We start from the raw sequence: 23,406 nt of genomic DNA on the forward strand, positions 1-23,406 counted from the left end.
ATTGTTTTATAGGGACAAACATTAACACATTTCTCCTAAAGGGAATTGATAAAGTTCTATCTATTGAACAGAAAGAAACACTTGGTCATTGACGAACACAGAGATTGTGACATCCGTCAGCAACACGCAAGCTCTGTGTTCGTCAATCTACTTATCGAGTCTTAAAAACAAAATGGCGTCGACAGGTGATCTACTGATGGTATTGTGTGTATAAAATGTCATTTTTAATAAACAATCTGTACACTTACAAAGTTCTCAATGCCTCGTTTTATATGATAAGACCATTATTATACTACCAAAGAAGTGTCTGGCTACTTTTAGCCTTTTAAGTGGTTTAAAATAGCGATTTAGTTTTTACCATAACCAGTGCCCCCATCGTTCCAAGTTTATAGCGTTTTGATAGAATCGGCTAAAACAGCCAACTGAAGAAAGCGTCTATATGCGGTTTTTGTGCTCCAAAACGAACCTTTCAACTCAATATCATACAAAACATTTTGTATGATATTGTACACACACACACACACACACACACACACACACACACACACACACACACACACACACACACACACACTCCTCCGCGCTCCCCGCCGACAAAATCTCACTCTGAACTCAGTTCAAAACTTGAGCGCCCTGTATTAGTGATGCTAGTTCGGGCGGCATTGCTTGGCAGGGCAGAGTGCAAAGTCTTCCACTGGTCATTGGAAAAGGTGTCTCCAATGTTATTGACTGCCATTTGCAACCTGTAATGGAATCAGAGCTCCACATTCCTACAGGAATGAGGATGTTCCTGCTGCTGGCTAGTCCTCAGCTAACAGAAACATCCTGCTGAGAGATGGCTGGGGCATTGATCGGGAAGAGCCATAATGTGTCCAGATTGTGTTAGGGGGGGGTACATTAATGGGTCCTTTGGCTCTGTTGGGTCCTCTCCTGGAGACTCACAGGGGGAACCTCCTCTGCTCTCCTGTTCGCAGTGATGACGGGATCGGATGAGCGATCAGGATCAGAGATGGAGCTAATGGTTCAGTTAGTATGGGCAGGAATAGTGAAGGAAAATAGTATACAAGCACACACACACACACACACACACACACACACACCTCATCTATTGAGTTCTGTTGACGATGTTGATCTCACATGTTGGCCCTGCATTTCTTTAATAAACTATCTGACATTCACCAGGGATAAGAGAATAAATATATATGAATCACATTGTTTGAAGGATCAATATATCAGAATCCCAAAGTTCAACACCTAAACTGTAACACAGCAGAAAGTTGTTCATGTAAATCTCAGTTTGAACTGTGTAGCTGTAAAATCATCCTCACTTTATGTACAGATTAAAGTCTGCAGATTAATATCTAAATTATTAAGCCGAAATGTATTTCTATCTGGATGTATTGCTAAATCTATAATTAGTTACCGACCAGGCAGCGTAAACATTAAATTATGTAATCAAATAAACTCAAGTTCCCACGTCAGACAGTGTCGTTATTAGCTTAGTTGTCAGTATCTTAAAAATGGAGACTGTGTGAAGGCGTTTCCCGTAGAAGAGGTAAAGAAACCAAAGACAGTGAGACCACAACGCCTCCAATCCCCCCGTTACGACAGGCCCACCCGAACCCTGCATATCTCACGCTTTATTTCACGGATACAATTTGGTTTGATCCATTGCAATGTAGAAACGTGCAAACACATACTTTACAACCCAATCCGTTTGTCAAGTATGTGTGTTCTCTCACTCTCGTACTAACCCTTTTACGCTGAAAGATCAATATGTCTTAATCGAATGGTTCTGCCTTGTTCAGATACGCTTGTTCTGGTGGAGTGGGAACAATAGCCCCACACAAGCAGCATCAAAGAGACATCCAGGAGAGAAGCTCTCTGTGTAACTTAGTTAGGAACACAGCAGAGAGAGATGTTTAAGGGACAAACATTGTGATGGGGAGACAGAGCAAGCGATCGGTAATCCATTCCGGTTACACCGTGGACAACAGAGTGTTGTTGTGGGAGGAAGAAAGCTTTTGAGCAATCCCTTATCTTACTTTGCAGGCTTTCAAGATTCCCTTCTGCAATGCAAACCATGTTGTTGTCTGCAGACACGCATTAAAGGTCTTTCCATGGTCTATTTGTGTCAGTCTTATTGAGCCCTTAATGTCTCCTGTCCCATTCTGCCACATGATGTCGATTCAATTTGTTTTCCGATGTTCACTCTAAATTCTTTTGTGTCCTCATCAAAATGAGGTATGACCATTTCACTCCTTCTGTCTTGAGGCTCAGATACTCTTTGTTCTCAGAACCAACACCGATTTGGCTAATCCATGCAGGGCTGCCAACTGCTTGAAGCAGCAGGTCAGGCAGATTGGGTGATATAACCCAAACTCTGCTTCAGAATCAAAGGAAAGATGGAGGAAGCTTTCAACCCGTGATTCAGATGATATTCTTCTACAAACACTGCTTGTTGGGTGTACCTAGTTAGGTCATTTAGTGAAATTAAGTATGGGAGCAGGCATTTCTGGGAAGTCACTCGTGGATTCCTGCAAAGTAGTTTAGAGGCTCACAGATTTGGTTTGTGGACGTAAACATTGCTAACCACTTGAGCCAGTAAACCAGGATCCACGCTTGGCCTCCTGCCAAGGGCCGCTGGGGCTCCATGAGACACACGCCCCCCTAGCGTGTCTCTGGGATGCAGAGACCTATCATCATCTCTATAAATCTGAATCCAACCCACTCCAGGAAAACCACACTGAGCATGCCCAGATACGCTGAATGTTTAGTGTGCCTCCTTGGGGTCAATCATATTTACTGTTTTATGAATTAAATTAAACGAGTGCCCTTTGAAAGTTGTGTTTGGACGGTAAGCAAAGACTGTTCTGTCAGTGCTAAGGACAGCAGTCAGATGCCTTCGGTTTATTTTCATGAGGGAGCATGTTAGCAAAATGAACTTATACAGATAACAGCTGGAAAATCTCTTTCAAGAGTTTGTAACATAACATATAGCCATGAACGTGAAGCATGATACGCTGCTAAACTAAATCAAGACCTTGCTAACGTTTACAACACTGCTTATTGGCCAAGAGAGCTGTCAATCAGGACAGACATGCCCCGGTCATGACTTATTACACTCTGTCCCTCACTATAATCACTGTTGTCTGGTTCTGGTCTCTCTGTAATGTGTCTGCCCTTCCCCTTCTCCCAGGTGTTGCTCTGTTTGGAGTTGATCAGTCATTATGCTGACACACCTGTGTAGTATTAAGGTCAGTACCCTCACACACACGTGTGTGTGTGTGTGTGTGTGTGTGTGTGTGTGTGTGTGTGTGTGTGTGTGTGTGTGTGTGTGTGTGTGTGTGTGTGTGTGTGCTCTCTACAAAGAATCCATCCATAGTCGTTTAGGGATGTTGAAGAACCTGCTCTCCTTCTGCAGAATACATACCATAATGCTCTTCTTCTGCAGAATACATACCATAATGCTCTACTTCTGCAGAATACATACCATAATGCTCTCCTTCTGCAGAATACATACCATAATGCTCTACTTCTGCAGAATACATACCATAATAGGCTGCTGGGGCTGGCAGCCATGGCCTCCCCTACCCGGAGCAGCCAGAGCTGGCGGCCGTGTAAAGACACCGGTAGCCTTGGTTACGGCCCGGAGAGCCTGGGGGGCCGGGGGCTGACCCGGGACCCCTTGGCCCCGGGCCTGGCGCGGGCCAGCAGCGACCCCGACCTGCCGGCTCCAGAGAGCCGCTCCACGCTGGCACTCAGCTGCTGCCACTACACCGTGGGCCAGAGCCAGGACCTGGTGCTCACCTGGGACATCAGGGAGCAGGTGGACGCCGGGGACTGGATCGGGATGTACCACGTTGGTGAGTTACCCTGGGGTCTGATCGGGACGTACCACCTGGGTGAGTTACCCTGGGGTCTGATCGGGACATACCAACTGGGTGAGTTACCCTGTCTGATAGGGATGTACCACCTGGGTGAGTTACCCTGGGGTCTGATAGTGTTTGATAAAGTTTATTTAACATTATGTAGTATAGAGATAATAACAGGTTAACCGTCTTAATTCTTGCTGTGTGTGCCTTTCAGACGAGCCTCTGTCTGAGAACTTCCTGGACTATAAGAACAGGGGAGTCAACGGCTCTAAGAAGGGACAGATCGTCTGGAAGATTGAAGCCAGCTCCTACCTCCCTGAGTGTAAGTATGCAGAAGGTGTTCTTTGGGACTTGTCATTGAGCTTTAGCAGGCGTCCCGGTCACAAGCCACCAGGGGGAAACAGTTTATTCCCTCACTACGGTGGTGACATTACAGGCTACAGCGTTCAGTGATCAGTGTATAAACACCTTGTGTCATCCTGGTAAGCCTGTTAATGTGATTGTACCATGATAAATGTGAGGGTGTTTCCTTCTTCTGCATGTAAAGGTTACATAGCTCATGTTTGTTTGTATCATCGTGCTAAAAGCCCCGGCTAGAACACCGTCAACAAATGACAAAGATTGAATCTCTGAGCACTGTACTGCCTGATTGGCTGAGTTGATGCTGCTGTGTGCGTATCTTGTGTGCACCATTGTGTGCACTGCCGCTGGCTGTTATTTTCAAGGACAGGATTGAAAATCTTCCTTCAAACATAATTATTTAGTCAACAGGCTATTGTGCATTTTAAACACACACATACTTCAAATATAGAATTCTTGTTTATTTAATCAAAATATATATATTTTCTAATAGAAAAATCTATAAACCATTCCCGGGGATCTCCCTATTGTCCGGCATCCGGACCAAAATGCGAATGATTTTCAAACCGAAAAAGAATACGTTGCAGTTAATGTGTTGAGGCCGATTCTTTCACAAGACACAGCTTTTAACCCTGATTTTGGTGAAAGTAAAGATCTTTATTTTTTTCCCCACAAATAACCCCAGAGCAGTATGAGTGGCGGACGATCTGATGGGGAGAAGGTTAACGTCGGGTAGTCTCACCGGAGGTGGTGAACATCACGTCATCAAAGTAATCTCTGGTTATTGTGTGGATCTGCACCCTGGTGTTGGTGGTGTGGTTAATACTGCAGCTGCTGCTGACCCACCCTGGGACACACCAGGTGGTGTGGGTAGAGATGGTAGAGACCGGGGGAGACAGGGAGGGAGAAACACGACACCCTGAGAGTGGAGAGAGGAGCTGAGAGAGCGAGGGGGTGGAGAGATAGGAAACGCGGATAAAGACGCATTGATTTGTGATTCAAGTCTTTCTCCCCATGGGGGGAAATTGACACTTAAGCTAGTGGATATCTACCTTGTCTATCTGTGTGTGTGTGTGTGTGTGTGTGTGTGTGTGTGTGTGTGTGTGTGTGTGTGTGTGTGTGTGTGTGTGTGTGTGTGTGTGTGTGTGTGTGTGCGCGTGTGTGTGTGTGTTCCAAGATTCATTGAAGACACCTAATGTGCTCCCGGTTGAAACATAGAGAATATACGGCCTCTTCGGTGGTTTGACTCGGTGCTAAATCACTGTCACAGCTTTATGCGTTTCCTCCTCTGTTTATCTGCTCTTTCCTTGATCCTCATCCTCACCGACACGCCCCCACCGGCCAAGGCTGTCTGGTCCCGTCCGCCGTCCATGCTAGTTATCTAGCTACCCTGTTATCTAAACGGAAGAAAAACAGGTCTTTCATGAACAGCCAAACAACGGGATAGTTGTACTACAGTTATACTGTGTGATGTATCAGGGTTTTATGATGTAATGCACAGGGTGTGATGATGTGATGATGTATTGGGGTTTCATCATGTGATGGATATCACGACGTGCAACATTGGGAAGGATGCGATTATTTAAAATGTAATTTGAGGCGCTTGAAGCTAGAGAATAAGGAAAGAAAGCTTGTTGTGCTTCAGCTACTCTTTTACGCTGGTTATAATGGACCTCTCTCCCTCCCTCCCTCCATTTCTCCCTCCTTCCCTCTCCTCCCTCTCTCCTCCCACTCTCTCCTCCCTCTACTCGATCCCTCCCTCCCTCCCTCTCTCCTCCCTCCCTCTCCCCTCCCTCTCTCCCTCCCACCTTCCCTCTCCTCCTTCTCACCTCCCACTCTCTCCTCCCTCTACTCGATCCCTCCCTTCCTCTCTCCCCCTGTCCCCTCCCTCTCCCCTCCCTCTCCCCTCCCTCTCTCCTCCCTCCCTCTCACCTCCCACTCTCTCCTCCCTCTACTCGATCCCTCCCTTCCTCTCTCCCCCTCTCCCCTCCCTCTCTCCTCCCTCTCCCTCTCCCCTCTCAGCGGGGGGCCCCCTGTGCTTCAGGTACTACCACGGAGGGACGGGCGCCCTGCGAGCCACCACCCCCACCCTCACCGTCACCACCCCCGCGGCACCTGTGAGTTGGGGCACTAACCCTAACCCTAACCCTAACCCGTGAATAGAGATGGTGGAGAACCCCAACCACCCAATAGTGATGAATGTACATTTGATACAATTAACATTAAATTCTACCGATTAGGTTTGGCACCAAATCCTATTATGTTGTTATTATATTGGCTTTATTCTAAGTAAAAAGTATGAAGGAAGAATTATCAAATGTTTATTATTTTGGTAGTCAGTGCATAGTGACCTAAAACAATACAGAATCAGATACAGGGTTCTAAAAAAAGCTAGAGAAAGTCATCTGCTGTCCTTGCCCACAAAACAAGTTTGGGGGTTTATCTTTTACTCTGACTCTGAATATGTGTATTTAGTGTGCCTTGCTGCAAAATACATTTCTGGAATATATCGCAGTGAAAGTGACGGATGTTTTTGAATACTGTGATGATGTCAGGATGTGATCTTCAAGTCAAGGTAGTATCAGGATTCGAATAGGAAGGACATGTTTTTTCCGATGATAAGTGGTAAATAGAAGTAGAAATGGAAAGCAAAGTAAGAAATGTTTTGCTAGTTTTTTGTCAATGTCACGACTCAGCCAACTGTCAGCCCCAGAGAGCTCTGGGTGGAGCAGCGCGTCCCTGGGTGGAGCAGCTCCTCTCTGGCCCTGGGTGGAGCAGCTTCTCTCTGGGTGGAGCAGGTCCTCTCTGGGTGGAGCAGCTCCTCTCTGGGTGGAGCAGCTCCTCTCTGGCCCTGGGTGGAGCAGCTCCTCTCTGGGTGGAGCAGGTCCTCTCTGGCCCTGGGTGGAGCAGCTTCTCTCTGGGTGGAGCAGCGCCTCTCTGGGTGGAGCAGCTCCTCTCTGGCCCTGGGTGGAGCAGCTCCTCTCTGGGTGGAGCAGGTCCACTCTGGCCCTGCGAGGAGCAGCTCCTCTCTGGCTCTGGGTGGGGCAGCTCCTGTCTGGGTGGAGCAGCTCCTCTCTGGGAGAGCAGCGCCTCTCTTGGTGGAGCAGCTCCTCTCTGGGTAGAGCAGCTCCTCTCTGGCCCTGGGTGGAGAAGCTCCTCTCTGGGTGGACCAGGTCCTCTCTGGCCCTGGGTGGAGCAGCTCCTCTCTGGCCCTGGGTGGAGAAGCTCCTCTCTGGGTGGAGCAGGTCCTGTCTGGCCCTGGGTGGAGCAGGTCCTCTCTGGCCCTGGGTGGAGCAGCTCCTCTCTGGCCCTGGGTGGAGCAGCTCCTCTCTGGGTGGAGCAGGTCCTCTCTGGCCCTGGGTGGAGCAGCTCCTCTCTGGGTGGAGCAGGTCCTCTCTGGCCCTGGGTGGACCAGCTCCGCTCTGGCCCTGGGTGGAGCAGCTCCTCTCTGGCTCTGGGTGGAGCAGGTCGTCTCTGGCCCTGGGTGGAGAAGCTCCTCTCTGGGAGGAGGCTGCTCCTTTCTGGCCCTGGGTGGGGGTGGCTCTCAGGTTACTGCAGGACTTCCGTTCCCTGGTTCACTGCGGACGCTGAGGAGTCCTGAACATGATCCATAACCCGCAGGCAGAGGTTTAAAAATAACCCCTGGATCAATAGGGAGTGAGAGAGGGAAGGGTAGAGAGGGAGAGAGAGAGAGAGAGAGAGAGAGAGAGAGAGAGAGAGAGAGAGAGAGAGAGAGAGAGAGAGAGAGAGAGAGAGAATAGAAGGGGGAGAGAGAACTGACCCTCTCTCCCCTTTTTCTGTGAACAGAGAATGGACAGATGGGATGTTGGGTTTTATGGTTTAAATCAGAAACCGGACGATGGAGGGAAGAGGCTTCAGAGGCAGAGGAGCTGGTGCATAGGGTGTTTGGAGCTTAAGAAGCTTTTTGGGAGTCATGGAGGGCATCTGTCATCCGCTGTGGCCCCTTTGTGAGAAGAGGATGAAGAGGTGGCCCCAACTGCGCTGGAGAGCCCGGGTAACCACAGCTCAGTCACCTCCATCACCCACATCACCTTCATCTCCTTCCTCCTCCAGCAACCCAGCGGGGAAGAGCTGATTGGCTTAGCATCGCATGGCTTTACTCTGTAACCTTCTAGGTTCTGTTAGGGTTAGTTTAGGGTTAGCTTAACCCTTCACTTTGTAATATTCTGGGTTATCTTAGGGTTAGCTTAACCCTTCACTTTATCTTCTGGGTTAGTTTAGGGTTAGCTTAACCCTTCACTTTCTAATATTCTGGGTTATTTTAGGGTTAGCTTAACCCTTTACTTTGTTATGTTCTGGGTTAGTTTAGTGCTAGTTTAACCCTTTAATTTGTAACCTTCTAGGTTAGTTTAGGGATAGTTTAGGGTTAACCTAACCCTATACTTTGTAATATTATGGGTTAGGTTAGGGTTAGTTTAGGTTTAGCCTAACCCTACTTTGTATCCTTCTGGGGCCTAAGCAAGCACCAGTTCTCCTATTCTCACCAGGTCTCTCCCCAGGTCTCTCCCCAAGTGTCTCACCAGGTCTCTACCCTCCCCAGGTGTCTCACCAGGTATTGTCTCTCCCCAGGTGTCTCACCAGGTCTTGTCTCTCCCCAGGTGTCTCACCAGGTCTTGTCCCTCCCCTGGTGTCTCACCAGGTCCTGTCTCTCCCCAGTTTTCTCACCAGGTCTTGTCTCTCCCCAGGTGAAACCGGTGGTAAGTCCAGAAGCCCACCACGGACTCGGCGGCCGCAGACTCATAAACTTTTCGCTGTCAGGTGGGCTCATGCCTCTCACTTATCTCTCTCTTGTCTCTCTCGTATCCCTAACCCTAACACTATTGAATCGAAACTGAAACCTAAGTGGGGAATGCAAAAAATGTAATGCAAACAGAATCATTGTAAAACAGGGACACTGTAAGGGCAAGCCATTAACTAGGTAGAAAAGATATTTGGTACAAGTTTTGCTCTCACAAATCATACATCGTATTTGAGTACTGTCTATGTCCCAGTTCTATCCTGCCATGCTAGCAATCTTTAAAAACAAGGCAGCATTTGGTTTCATCCTTTTTCAATAAAGCGGAAATGTTTCTATATCTATATCTATAGAATCCTAGAAGGACAACAATGGATGGCTTTTGTGACATTTCTTCCTGTTGCATATTTGTGTTGAATTTGTTCCGTTCTTAGCATGTGTAGATCCTCCTTAAAGGTATATATATCACCCTCCTGACACTATATTCCCTGGTCCCTGTTGCCAGACATCCAGGCTCTGGGGTTGAAGAAGGGGATGTTCTTCAACCCAGACCCGTACCTGAAGCTTTCTGTTCAGCCTGGGAAGCACAGCGCCTTCCCCTCCCTGCCCCACCACGGCCAGGACAAACGCTCGGCCATCAGCTGCAACACAGTCAACCCTAAGTGGAGCAGAGAGGTGAGGGAACCTCTCTTTCTCTCTTATTTATGCGTTTGACAGTTTTCCCCTTAGATCACATTCTCTCTCTCTCTCTCTCTCTCTCTCTCTCTCTCTCTCTCTCTCTCTCTCTCTCTCTCTCTCTCTCTCTCTCTCTCTCTCTCTCTCTCTCTCTCTCTTTTCTCTTCTCTCTTCTCATTCTTATATATATATATATGAAAACTCATCGATAGTTCAAACCAGTGCTGTATTTTGTAGCTAGCATAGTGGGACTTAAGTGAACTAATTTTATTCAGTGACTGGATGTTCCCTGAGAACGCTAGTGACAGTCCATGGCAGTTTGGGCGGCAATGCGAGTGCAAGTGTCTGTGCCAGTGTGACTGTCAATTTTATTAAGATATATTTTATTTCATCTCAGACAGAAAATTAGGGTAATGAGCACGCCTGTGCAAATGTATCAATCAGACACAAACACAGTGGCACTTACAAACACTGCTCTATAAGTCATAATGCAGGCACCCCATAGAGTGTTGAAACTAAAGAAAAGTTGGATATCAGTGGTGTTATTAATATTGTCCTACTTATAAGAATTTCTTATATTCTGAAGATCTACACGGTGAGAGTAGTGCTGGTGGTAAACAGCACTACTTCAATGAAATCAAGTCTACCCAGTATCTGCTCACAAATTTCAGCTCAACCCAGTATCGGTTTGCTTTCTTCTCGTTCTTATGTTAATTGCCGATTGTTGTTTTGTGTTCATCATGTGAACAAGGAGGCGTCCACATGACCCAGTACCCTGTTCTCAAAGACACCCAACCACTGACTCAATGTTCCCCTCTCTCCCTCTCCTTCCCACCCAGAGGTTCAGCTTCCTGTCCCTGCCCACCGACGTGCTGGAGATCGAAGTCAAGGACAAGTTCGCCAAGAGTCGACCGATCATCAGACGCTTCCTGGGCAAACTCTGTGTCCCCGTGCAGAGGCTTTTGGAGAAAAACGCCATTGGGTCAGTATGAGATCAAAGCTCCTGGAGGAACTAGCCTTCATCTGAAGAGTTCACCGATCAGTTATGGAGGCCCTAGCCTTCATCTACAGAGTTCACTGATCAGTTATGGAGTCCATAGCCTTCATCTGAAGAGTTCACTGATCAGTTATGGAGGCCATAGCCTTCATCTGAAGAGTTCACTGATCATCACTAACCCTTACCCTTACCCTAACCCTAACCCTATCATGACCACCAATATTAAAACTCAATTACACCTCATTTTGCAGACCGTTCATTCCTCATGAAGTTACAGATACCATTAATAACTATTATTTGTAGTATATACACTGGACGGAAACATCGGAACTAATACAACATACAGTTATTCAACGCCAATGATTATATCTTGATAGATGTGTAATCAATCAGATGTTAAAACACTGTAGTTAATTATGTTTTGGGGAATTTTGCAGATAGATAATTGGCAAAATATGGGTCGATTTGGCCATGGTGCACAGGAGTCATAATTGGTAGTTGTCATAATTGTAGTATGTTTAAATTCATGAATGACTGACAGCATGTTGTCCTTTCTCCACACCTCCTCCTGCCCTAGGGACCGTCTGGTGAGCTACCCTCTGGGCCGCAGACTCCCCACAGAGCAGGTCAGCGGCCAGCTGCAGTTCCGCTTTGAGCTGACCACCTGCATCTACCCAGGTGGGGCAGAGCATCGGATTGGTTTAGCACGACATTAAACATAGTGTAACACATTAGGCGTTTGCATTGAGCCTGGTTGGATTCTTCTCCTGTCAGATGACGAGGAGGTATCCCAAGCCTTGGAGTCGGTCTGCCAGCTCGGGGAGGCCTGGGTGGAGGCGGAGGACCCCAGTGACGTGGAGGACGCTGACACCCTGAGCCTGGGGGACGACATGCCAGAGTTACCTCTAGATGAAGCCCCCCCCAGCCCAGAGGTCTGCAGCCCCCTGACGCCGCCAGCGCTGGACCTCCGTGTGTCTGGAGAAGCTGCTCCTCTAGAGGAGAAGGAGGAGCCCGGGTCAGAGGTGGGCAGCGCTGCTGAGGACGGCGCCGCAGAGACCCAGCCTGTGCTCCCGGAGGTCTTCACCAAGGTGGACGGAGGAGAAGAGACCCAGCCGGTTCCCCCAGAGGACCTCGAGGAGTTGGAGGGAGGAGCAGAGACCCAGCCTGTCCCCCCGGAGGCCCTCACCCAGGTGGAGGGAGGAGCAGAGACCCAGCCTGTCGCCCCGGAGGCCCTCACCCAGGTGGAGGGAGGAGCAGAGACCCAGCCTGTCCCCCTGGAGGCCCTCACCCAGGTGGAGGGAGGAGCAGAAGAGGAAGGAGCTGGAGCGGAGGTGCAGGAGGAGGAGGAGGAGGAAGGATCTGGAGACGCTGCAGAAGGGATGGCGGCTGAACAGGAAGGAGGAGCCGCGGCTGACGTAGGACAAACTCCCGTAGACTCAGCGGAGGACAGAGCGCCTGCTGCGGAGGCTCCCCCTCTGAGGGGCCCTGAGCCTGAGGACGACCTCGTGGAGCCGGACGGAGAGGGAGCGCTGGGCAATGCTGGAGAAGGAGAGCAGGACGGAATGGAAGGGAATCAGGAGGGCAGATTGGAGGACTGCAGCCCTGCACCTCCTAAATCATGCACCTGTCCAGGCAATCCTCTAGCGGTCTGCAGCTGCCGGGGCCCCGACCCACCGGGCCCCTCCCCACCCAGGAAACGCCCCTGCTCCCTCCCTGTGTCGGAGCTGGAGACCGTCATCGCGGCGGCCTGTGGGCAGCCAGAAACGCCTCGGTCCCATTACATCCGAATCCACCATCTCCTCCATAGTCTGCCTTCTGCCCAGAACAGAGAACCCAGCCAGGAGGACGAGGACGAGGACGAGGACGAGGAGGAAGAGGAGGAGGAAGAGGATTCAGAGAACAGGGAGGAGGTGGAGAGTGCCACCCTCCCCAACGCCACAGCAGAAGATGCCACTTGTGTCTCGCTGGAGCTCAAACCGGCCCGAGAGCTAGAGGAGGAGGATGCTGATGAGGAAGATACTCTGTCTCCTACTCAGGTGGGTGGGGGGTATTGGGTGTGGTCAGATCTCTGCTCGTTACCTTAGTGGGTGTGTCCAAATATCTGCTCATTACCTTAGTGGGTGTGGTCAAATCTCTGCTCATTACCTTAGTGGGTGTGGTCAAATCTCTGCTCATTACCTTAGTGGGTGTGGTCAAATCTCTGCTCATTACCTTAGTGGGTGTGGTCAAATCTCTGCTCATTGCCTTAGTGGGTGTGTCCAAATCTCTGCTCATTACCTTAGTGGGTGTGGTCAAATCTCTGCTCATTACCTTAGTGGGTGTGGTCAGACTTCTGCTCATTACCTGAGAGGGTAGAGAGCTGCTGAGTGGTAGCTCCACCCACTCAGCAACCCACATGATGCTGCACATCAAAAGAGACAGTTACAAATAGACAACAATAAAAAAATGAATGGTCTACTGGTTGGCCTAAACTGTGGTTTAGGAGGGACCTCTGAGGCCGGTCAGAAGACCCAAGGAAGTGGACCACAGAGTGTGTTTACTAACCTGTCCTCCCATGTGTGATTCTGTGTGGTGACCCCCTCCCTGACCCCGCCCTCCCCCTGACCCCGCCCTCCCCCTGACTCCGCCCTCCCCCTGACCCCGCCCTCCCCCTGACTCCGCCCCCCGTGCCCCCACCCCAGGTCCCAGAGTGCGCCGGGTCCTGCTGCCACCGCGCCCTTCCCCGCAGCCTGTCCATCGAGCGCCTGTCGGAGCTCAACCACCTCCTGGAGGGCGAGAGGGGCGGGGGGGGAGACCCTGGGGGGCGGGGCGGGGGAGGCGAGGAGGGGGACGCCGGCCGCAGGGGGCGGCGGCGTGGCGGCGGCGGCGGCGGCGGCGGCGGCGGCACGTGTCACGCACCCGGCGAGCACGAGTGCGAACTGTGCGAGGGCTCCTGCCACAGCACCTCCTGTCAAAGCACTTCCTGCCACAGCCGCAGCACTTCCTGCCGGAGCACTTCCTGTTACAGCACGTCCTGTTATAGCACTTCCTGCTACAGCCACTCGGGCTACGACGGCCGGGGGCGGTTCTGCAGCCAGCGGCTGTCGTCGGTGGACAGCACGCGGCGCTCCGGCAGCACCGTGTTCTCCTCCCAGGACGACGACGACGACGAGGAGAACAGCGCCTTCGAGAGGGTCCCGGACCCCGACGGCTCCCCGCCCGGCGGCGGGGCCGGGGGCCGGCGGGGGAGACCCTGGAACACCACCCACTGGGGGCCCGAGGGGACGGGGGCAGGCAGCGGGGGGCCCCCAGGGGGGTCCGGCCAGCAGGACGCCGTCGGTGAGACCTGCTTTCGTCTCAGTGGTCTCCGGATTGTGGTTTATAGACTGGATCATGTACATGACTTCATGTGTGCGTGTCTTCATGTGCGTGCGTCTGTAAGTGCGTCTTAATTTGTGTGTGTGTGTGTGTGTGTGTGTGTGTGTGTCTTCATGTGTTTGTGTGTGTGTGTGTGCGTGTACCCATGTGTGTGTCTCCATGTGTGTGTGTCTTCATGTGTGTATGTTTCTCCATGTGTGTGTCACCATGTGTGTGTCTTTTATGTGTGGGCATTCATGTGTGTGTGTTTCTCCACGTGTGTGTCTCCATGTGTGTGTCTTTTTTGTGTGTGTGTGTGTATCCATGTGTGTCTTTTATGTGTGTGCGTGTATCCATGTGGGTGTCTCCATGTGTGCGTGTTTCTCCATGTGTGTGTCTTTTATGTGTGTGCGTGTATCCATGTGGGTGTCTTCATGTGTGTGTGTTTCTCCACGTGTGTGTCCCCATGTGTGTGTACGTGTCCGTGTGTGTGTTTTCATGCCCTCTCTGGTGTCCTGTAGGCCCTCTTGTCAGCCCCTCTGCTGCCCTGCCGTCCGGCTGGGACCTAGACCATTTCCCCCTCCGATCAGACCACACTTTACCTCCAAGTAAGAACAGGGGCCTCTCGCTCTTACTCTGGAGTCCAGTGTCTTCCCCACCCTCCTCCTCCTCATCATCCTCATCCTCAACCTCCCCTTCCTCCTCTTCCTCCTACCCCATCCCCCTATAGATATATAGATCTATCTATATAGATAGATCTATATAGATATTCAATGTGAACATGTGTTCATGTGTTTGTGTGTCCAGTGCTTTTCTTCTGTGGTTGGTCTGGACAGGAGCCAGTGTCTCTGCAGCGGGGTCAGGGTGACGTTTTGTAACCCAGACCCCTTGTGGACGGCTGCGATGGGGCCTCCTGTTGCCATCTTTCGCTCTTCCTGTTCGGAAGCTCCCTCGCACAGACATGATGCACTTTGACCTCTGAACACCAGGGGCGACCCACACCACCAGAGGCTTCTCCTTCGCCTCCAGGCTGAAGCCGTGATGACGCCGTCTGCCCGCCGTCTGATCAGGCTAGCTCCACTAGCCAGACCCCTCCTGGTCTACCAGACCCTCTCCCCAGACCCCTCCTGGTCTATCAGACCTCTCACCCCCTCTCTCCCCTGACAGACTGGGAGGCCCGTATCGACAGCCACGGCAGGGTGTTCTACGTGGACCACGTCAACCGGACCACCATGTGGCAGAGACCCAGCCAGCCCCCCCAGTGCTCCCAGGGCCTCCCCCGCTCCGGCTCCACCCAGCAGATGGAGCAGCTCAACAGAAGGTGGGTGGGGAGTGTCAAATGAAGACCCTTTTGTTCCTTCGGGGCTGCTGTAGAAACATGGCGGACCCCCTCCCTATGTAGATAATAAATAATCATCCTAAGGAAAACACAACAGTTCTTATTTTCATTAGGGTCATTCAAACATACTTATAAAAATAATATTCCATTTCCGCTGAGTCTCTTCGGCCAGATGCCACTAAATGCTACACCCTGCAGCTTTAAGGGAGTTAGCCCTAGGCCTTTTGTGGGACGAGGTTGATGTCATGAAACAGGACCTCCAAAGCACTTTGAGACTGTAACTGCTCTAACGACGATAAAAAAGCAATAGACTCAACGGCATGTGGTTGGTCCACTGCTGATCCGTAAACTGTCCTCTGGCTAGCGAATAAGCAAGGAGCGCACATCCAACCAATCAAACACATGCATCGGTTCATCAATCAACTCTTATAACACAAAACGGTTGCACACAAAGAACCACAGCGCGGACGTCCCCACAGGCAGCTCATGACCCAGGCAGGGTTGGGAGAGAGGGGAGAGAGGCCATCGATAACGGAGACCGGGCTGGTGCTGTCCAACTCCAGACATGATCCATGACCCATCCTCTCTCCATAGGTACCAGAACCACCAGAGAACCATGGAGGAGGGGGAGGAGGGGGGCGAGGGGAGCAGGAGGCTTGAGAGGAGAGGCAGCCCCGAGGACGGAGGCCTTTCAACAGCAGCAGCAGCAGGTACAGAGTTACACAAAGCACCACTAAAGTTACACCAAGTACCACTAAAGTTACACGAAGCGCCACTAAACGATAAGAAATGGGTCACTGAGTGGACTCCAGCAGTGAGTCGTTTAGCAGACGTCTCGATGCGACTAAAATCAAAAGCTGCTGCCAACTTAGTTTAAGAAATATCAAGTGCAGAGCAGGCAAAGGAATGAACAATGCAACGTGAGTAGTTATGTATATTATATAGGCTGTAGATAGTTATATCTATATTTATGTTTTTAGTGGGTAGTGCAAACAGTAGATCACGCATGAAATCGCTGCCTCTGTTAGAGCAAGGAGACATAGCTGTTCACAGAAGTACCATTCACCATTGGTTAGGTACCATTCACTTTCATGGTTTTAGAGTCCTTGAGGTGCTGTAGTTGACATTAAACATCTATAATGTAAGTGTAATTGAAATATTTTATGTTCTATATCATCTGTTCTCTCACTCCTCTCTCTTTACAACACACTCATTTTACCGACAGCCTCTTTTATCTAGCTAGTACTGTGCATTAGCTACTGCACCTTTTAATCTAGCTACTGTGCATTACTTACTGCACCTTTAATCTAGCTAATGTGCATTACCTACTACATCTTTAATCTAGCAACTGTGCATCAACTACTGTTAATGCTACCGTGCATTAGCCACTGCTAATGCACATGAGTTTGAGGCAGACTTGCCTTGCCCTATGTTTTTGGAATATCAGTATAATGTTTTTCTTCCTCTTGTATGATTGGCTCCAGAGCCAAGGAGAAACCACTTACCTGTCAATCACCAGAGCATTAGCCTTCTGCTTCAGTCTCCTGCTGTCAAGTTCATCACCCACCCAGAGTTCTTCACTGTGCTGCATGCCAACTATGTGAGTACTTTTACACACACACGCACACACACACACACACACACACACACACACACACACACACACACACACACACACAGACATTGTGTGTAAAGACATGAATCATAATCAGTGTTGGTGTCAACGTTACTTTAAAAAAGTAATTAGTTATAGTTACTCACTACTTGTTCCAAAAAGTAACTGAGTTAGTAACTGAATTCCTCTATAATAAAAGTAACTAGTTACCAGGGAAAGTAACTATTTGCGTTACTGTAAAAAAAGAAAGTTGCTATGTGTCAAAGAATTTGGTTTTTTTCAGCAGTTTTCACTTGGCCTTAATGTGTTAAATGGTTGAACTGCCCATTCAAGGCTCTGATATACTTCCAACTGAATTTTAATTTTCTTTGTTGCAAAGGCTGTTGAACATCTGCCGAATACTACAGAAAATGCCAACTTTTCATCGGATTGCTCCGGACTCGCCATTTCTGCTGCTTTATCGAATCTGTTTGGTGTTTGCGTGTGCGTGTGTGTGTGTGTGTGTGTGTGTGGCGCGCGTGTCCTGGCTTGTGTGTAAAAACACTGGCTCCGATTGGCTACCATGAAACATGACTCTGCCATAGCCAATCATAATCGCTTATCTCGTTGTTAACCCGCCCGGTCTCCTCACTAGCAGTTTGTGTCTGAAGCCAGCATTCGGATTATGCAGTTTATGCAATCAATTCATAGTAACGCACCGCATTTAATGTACAGTAACGGTAACGGCGTTGTAACGACGGAAACAGTAATTAGTTAGATTACCCCGTTACTGAAAAAATAACGGCGTTCCCTAACGCCGTTTTTTTTAAACAGCGTTATTACAAACACTGATCATAACCCTGAGAACTCACACAGGAACATGAAGGTGTAGCCATACACACACAGCCTCAGAATTCTGGTTGTGTTCTGTTAAGGAACATGAGGCCACAGGAAGCTGGATCCTGTTGGCCGACGTTCTCAGGGGAACCTCAGGGGTCAGCCCGAGTCAAAGTGAGACGCCTCTGCCTTTCATCTCCAGGCCATCACTGATGTTCAGCGTGTTGTGAAGATAGCTGATATGTGTTCCACAGGGCAACTTCTGATGGCCCTGTGTGAACAAATCAAAGATACCCATCAGCCACTCTGTAGAAGCAGCGAGAGGTCTTCCATCCTTAGACAGAAGACGGTATCCAAGAGACAGAACAGAAAGTGCTCTATAAATGTAAGGGGAGTGTAACTCCAAATATAAATGGAACTTTGACATTGAAAAAGCAAAGCTACAGATCAGTATGATTTTCCGAAAGGCTGGTTTACCCCGTCTCTGCGTGGTCAGTGCTGCTGCCGCACAGCATGAGGTCCTGGGTTCAAACCCTGAGTCTGAAGGTCCTCTTTGTGGCCTCCTGTGGTCGCTCTCGGTTTCCCTCCCACACCAAAGACATAAATGTTAGCTACCTGTGCGGTGACAGTACGGTGTCATCTAAATCAATGACATATCTCATCAGCTCTCCGTTGTTCATTGTCAATCCAATCCACATGAAGACCAATCGAATGCTCTCCATCTCTGAACCAAGGGGGCGTACCGGACGTTCGCCAACAGCTCCTGCGTGAAGCACATGATCCTGAAGGTGCGACGCGACGCTAGGAACTTTGAGCGCTACCAACACAACCGCGACCTGGTGGTCTTCCTCAACACGTTCGCAGACCCCCGGCTGGAGCTGCCCCGGGGCTGGGAGATGAAGACGGACATGCAGGGCAAGGTGAGGGGGGGGGGGGGGGGTGTGTGAGAGACAACAAAGACAAGACAACAAACAACAACACAAAAACGTAGATGCGTCTTACCTGGGGCTTAGTGTAATCAACTCAAAAAAGCAATTTCGCTCTGACCAAGGCAGGACGGTCCGCGTTTGACGTCCACTGATATTGACGAGGCTTCGGTCGTCTCTTTTCACTGCAGTCGTTCTTCGTGGACCACAACAGCCGAGCGACGACCTTCATCGACCCGCGGGTCTCCCTGCAGAGCGGCCGGCTGCCCGGCCCCTTCTCCCACCGACCCCACCTGCAGAGGCTCCGCAGCTACAGCGCCGGGGAGGTAGGCCCTCCACCCAACACTGACCGTCCCTCCACCCTCAGACTGCCCCTCCACCCACAGTCGTTTCTCCTCACACAGACTTAATTATTAATCAGTATAATGGTCGTTCATTTAAACAGCACCAGTTATTTGAAAAACCTGAATGGACATTTGGACGGGATGCCACCTTTTCATTGAGAAGTCGTTCTCAAGGATGACAGGAACAGGAAGTAGGAACAGGAACAGGAAGTGGGAACACCAAGTAGGAACAGGAACAGGAAGTAGGCTGCTGTTCAGACGCAGTACAGCAGCACCGTGCTGGTCCTCCTGACTGACGGTCTGTGTGCCTCCAGGCCTCCGACGTGTCCAGACGTCCCGGGTCGTCCCTGAGGGCGCGGCCCCGCGACAGCCTGGTGCCGGCCGCACGCAGCCAGCAGGACGCCCCCCCGCCAGCAGCACTCTGTAAGCATGTGGAGTATTTAATAGTTTACTATCATAGTACTTATCTATCGTTCTACATTACTGTCATAGAACTAATCCATCACTCTACATTACTATCATAGTACTTATCTATCACTTTACACTCTACGTCAGGCCTGATTCAAAGTGCAGCTCAACATCTAAACCAGAGCTTCATTCAAGGGCTCATGAACCGTAACTTTATTTATTTATGGTAATGTGCCACTGTATTGTAACAACCCCAACCCTATGCTTGAGTTAGGATGTTTATTAATGATACGAGTGACGACAATGGAAGGCGTCTATGCCAAACTGTGACTAAGCTATTTGTAGACTGAAATGCTTAATGAGCTTGGGATGAGGGGAGGAGGGGAGCCGTCTTTAAATTGGGAGTTGGAGGGGTGTTTGCAATGAGTTCATTTATTTATTTCATCCTGTAATGGAACAGACACATGCTGTAGTGTGTGTGTGTGTGTGTGTGTGTGTGTGTGTGTGTGTGTGTGTGAGTGAGTTCTTACTGTCAGAGGGGGTTACTCTCCTCTCCGTCTCCCTGTCTTCTCCCTAGCCTACAATGACAAGATCGTGGCGTTTCTGTGGCAGCCCAACGTCTTTGACATGTTAGAGGAGCGACAGGCCAGCCTGGCCAGAAACCCTGCACTGAGGTAGGAAGCACGCCTCCCCCCAATGCTGAGCCTCTGCTTCTGCCTCCCACACACTAACACTGGCTCAACGGTCCCCTTGTGCCTACATGGAGGAATGGGAAGCAAACCTATACCAATACACATCCTCACATTGGAGATACAAACAATACTGGACAAAGGGGGCACTTAGAAAGTCATGAAAAACAGATAACCACTGATGTGTTATATATATTCCTAGTTATACCCACATTGAGTCACTGACTAGCTACTAGTTATATACACACTGAGTCACTAACTAGCTCCTAGGGATATAAACAGTGAGTCACTGACTAGCTACTGCTCAGTTATCTACTCAGTGAGTCGCTAACTAGCTACTGCTCAGTTATATCCTCAGTGAGTCACTGATTTGCCCTGGTCCTTTGCTGCGTGTCCTCCCCTTTCTCCTCTCTACCTTCCTGTCTCTCACTGTATCTTCATGAATAAAGCATCAAAATGCAAAAAAAAAGATAAACAACTAAAGTCATTACACTGGCCATATCCTTTTGAGGACAATTCCGGTCTGGCTGATATATCCATGGTTACGGTCTCCTATCCTCTCACAGAATCAATATCGTTTGGCAAACATGGACCAATCCTTCGGAAGAGCATTCAGCGTGCGCCTGCGACGAATGTCAACAATGGCTAGATAGCATCTCCGTCTTGTTGAGTCAATGTGATCGGTCAGTCGTTTGTGGACCACAATATCACAGTGAATCGCCGTACTTCACAAGTTCTCTCCAAGATGTCTTATCACAAAGACCAAGGTGCTGTTTGCTTTTGTTGAAATCGGTGGCAGGCAGGTTTATGATTAAAGAATCATGCTATTGGTGACAAAGGTTTTAGTGAAGCTAGGAGAGGGATTAGGATCGTGAGATCACCCAGCTCTGCATTGAGCTTTAAATCCCCTGACTGAATCCATGTGTGTATATTTATATGTCGCAATACTGCAGGGAGAAGATCCACTACATCAGAACGGAGGGTTCCCAGGCGCTGGAGAAGCTGTCGTGTGATGCAGACCTGGTCATACTGCTGAGGTAAAGGTTCTAGTGGAGAACATGAATCCTACCGAGGTAAAGGTTCTAGTGGAGAACATGAATCCTACTGAGGTAAAGGTTCTAGTGGAGAACATGAATCCTACCGAGGTAAAGGTTCTAGTGGAGAACATGAGTCCTACCGAGATAAAGGTTCTAGTGGAGAACATGAGTCCTGCTGAGGTAAAGGTTCTAGTGGAGAACATGAGTCCTACTGAGGTAAAGGTTCTAGCGGATAACATGAATCCTACCGAGGTAAAGGTTCTAGAGGAGAACATGAGTCCTACTGAGGTAAAGGTTCTAGTGGAGAACATGAATCCTACCGAGGTAAAGGTTCTAGTGGAGAACATGAGTCCTACTGAGGTAAAGGTTCTAGTGGAGAACATGAATCCTACCGAGGTAAAGGTTCTAGTGGAGAACATGAGTCCTACTGAGGTAAAGGTTCTAGTAGAGAACATGAATCCTACCGAGGTAAAGGTTCTAGTGGAGAACATGAGTCCTACTGAGGTAAAGGTTCTAGTGGAGAACATGAGTCCTACTGAGGTAAAGGTTCTAGTGGAGAACATGAATCCTACCGAGGTAAAGGTTCTAGAGGAGAACATGAGTCCTACTGAGGTAAAGGTTCTAGTGGAGAACATGAGTCCTACTGAGGTAAAGGTTCTAGAGGAGAACATGAGTCCTACTGAGGTAAAGGTTCTAGTGGAGAACATGAGTCCTACTGAGGTAAAGGTTCTAGTGGAGAACATGAGTCCTGCTGAGGTAAAGGTTCTAAAGCGTTCTTCTGTTGTTTACCTTTAGTTTATTCGAGGAGGAGATCATGTCCTTCGTGGCTCCTCACGCCCTCCACACCAGTCGGGGATTCTCCCCTCGCAGCTCCCCCATCGCTTCGCCTCACAGCTCTCCTGGTAGGTCTGCTGTATCCTACTGTATCTCCTACTCTACCCTACTGTAGCTCCAACTGTACCCAACTGTATCCTACTTTAAACCCATGTTCATATCTGCATCTCTTTATCTTGTGAAGCGATAATGCTCATGTCTCCATCTCTATGTTCCTGTCTTCATGTTATGTTTGTGAAATAGAGCACAGCTTACTTGGTCATATTTTCATAAATATCTCCTTCCAGTAATGACCCCATTATAAATATACACACACACACTCACACACATGCACACTCCCTCATACCACGTTATCAGAGTTCTATCAAAGGAAAGAGGTTTCTTGTCTGGCTGCTCCCTACCTCTGTGCTGCTCATTATTCTCCTTTAAACTCTTCCTTGTCAAACCGTGACCTGGAAAAGCCTTTCTCCGCTTGTATTATTATCTCTGTGCACAGCAGGGCCTGAATAACGTCTTAGAGACCTCAGCAGCCCTCTGCCAGAACTTCAAGAAACGTGGGCAAAAGAGAACAAGCAAACAACACAATTAATCCACCGGGACACAAACTGTGTGTGTGTGTGTGTGTGTGTGTGCGTTTGTGCGTGCATGCGTGCGTGCGTGCTTGTGCCTGTGTGTGCAGGCCTACAGAGGGCCCCGGCCCCGGCTCCGTATCGTCGAGACTTTGAAGCCAAACTACGAAACTTCTCAAGGAAGCTGGAGGCTAAAGGCTACGGCCAGGGGCCGGGCAAGATGAGGTAAGTCTCCTGATCTCTGATCACTACCAAGAAGAACACACATAGCTTTACTGGACACAGAGTTGGTTGTTCGTATACATATCTGGGTAATAAGAGTTGAGAAGTAAAGGAGCCAGAAAGACCGTGATGAAGGTCTGGTCTCCCGCAGGTTGTTGGTCAGGAGGGATCATCTCCTGGAGGGGACCTTCGACCAGGTCATGGCGTTCTCCCGCAAAGAGCTGCAGAAGAACAAGCTCTATGTCAGCTTCCTGGGGGAGGAGGGGTATGTTCACGCTTTGACCTTTCACGTCACAAACAACCATTGACGCTATTGACAGAATGAATCGATATGTTGAGCTATTACATATCTCCTTAACCTCAAGTGTTGTTCCTGTTGTGGTGTTTACTTCCTGTGTGGTGCTGACTTCCTGTTGTGGTGATGACTTCCTGCTGTGGTGATGACTTCCTGTTCTGGTGCTGTCTGCCTGCTGTGGTGCTGACTACCTGTTGTGGTGTTGACTTCCTATTGTGGTGTTGACTTCCTGCTGGGGTGCTGACTTCCTGTTGTGGGATTGACTTCCTGTTGTGTTGTTGACTTCCTGTTGTGGTGGTGACTTCCTGCTGTG

The 23,406-nt window shown here is 49.4% G+C and overlaps 1 protein-coding gene across 1 annotated transcript in view; it reads left to right on the forward strand.

The window, feature by feature from the left end:
* Positions 1 to 3,230: 3,230 nt before the first annotated feature.
* The window catches only part of LOC307089102 (E3 ubiquitin-protein ligase HECW1-like), a gene marked incomplete at both ends in the record, with an annotated part of 27,980 nt that continues 7,804 nt past the window's right edge, over positions 3,231 to 23,406 (forward strand). Inside the window, 22 exons of the mRNA XM_079755219.1 lie at positions 3,231 to 3,257; positions 3,545 to 3,866; positions 4,090 to 4,197; positions 6,258 to 6,352; positions 8,942 to 9,014; positions 9,497 to 9,666; positions 10,506 to 10,648; positions 11,241 to 11,341; positions 11,438 to 12,699; positions 13,345 to 13,981; positions 14,521 to 14,607; positions 15,167 to 15,320; positions 15,933 to 16,048; positions 16,823 to 16,938; positions 18,504 to 18,689; positions 18,887 to 19,021; positions 19,354 to 19,462; positions 20,025 to 20,121; positions 21,090 to 21,173; positions 21,969 to 22,075; positions 22,687 to 22,801; positions 22,950 to 23,063. Of these exons, the coding sequence (XP_079611345.1) occupies positions 3,231 to 3,257; positions 3,545 to 3,866; positions 4,090 to 4,197; positions 6,258 to 6,352; positions 8,942 to 9,014; positions 9,497 to 9,666; positions 10,506 to 10,648; positions 11,241 to 11,341; positions 11,438 to 12,699; positions 13,345 to 13,981; positions 14,521 to 14,607; positions 15,167 to 15,320; positions 15,933 to 16,048; positions 16,823 to 16,938; positions 18,504 to 18,689; positions 18,887 to 19,021; positions 19,354 to 19,462; positions 20,025 to 20,121; positions 21,090 to 21,173; positions 21,969 to 22,075; positions 22,687 to 22,801; positions 22,950 to 23,063 (4,358 nt within the window). The remainder of the gene's footprint in view (positions 3,258 to 3,544; positions 3,867 to 4,089; positions 4,198 to 6,257; positions 6,353 to 8,941; positions 9,015 to 9,496; positions 9,667 to 10,505; positions 10,649 to 11,240; positions 11,342 to 11,437; positions 12,700 to 13,344; positions 13,982 to 14,520; positions 14,608 to 15,166; positions 15,321 to 15,932; positions 16,049 to 16,822; positions 16,939 to 18,503; positions 18,690 to 18,886; positions 19,022 to 19,353; positions 19,463 to 20,024; positions 20,122 to 21,089; positions 21,174 to 21,968; positions 22,076 to 22,686; positions 22,802 to 22,949; positions 23,064 to 23,406) is intronic.

The sequence above is a fragment of the Pollachius pollachius genome (genome assembly GCF_949987615.1).
Source record: "Pollachius pollachius genome assembly, chromosome: 17".
In the NCBI taxonomy this organism is placed as follows: Eukaryota; Metazoa; Chordata; class Actinopteri; order Gadiformes; family Gadidae; genus Pollachius; species Pollachius pollachius.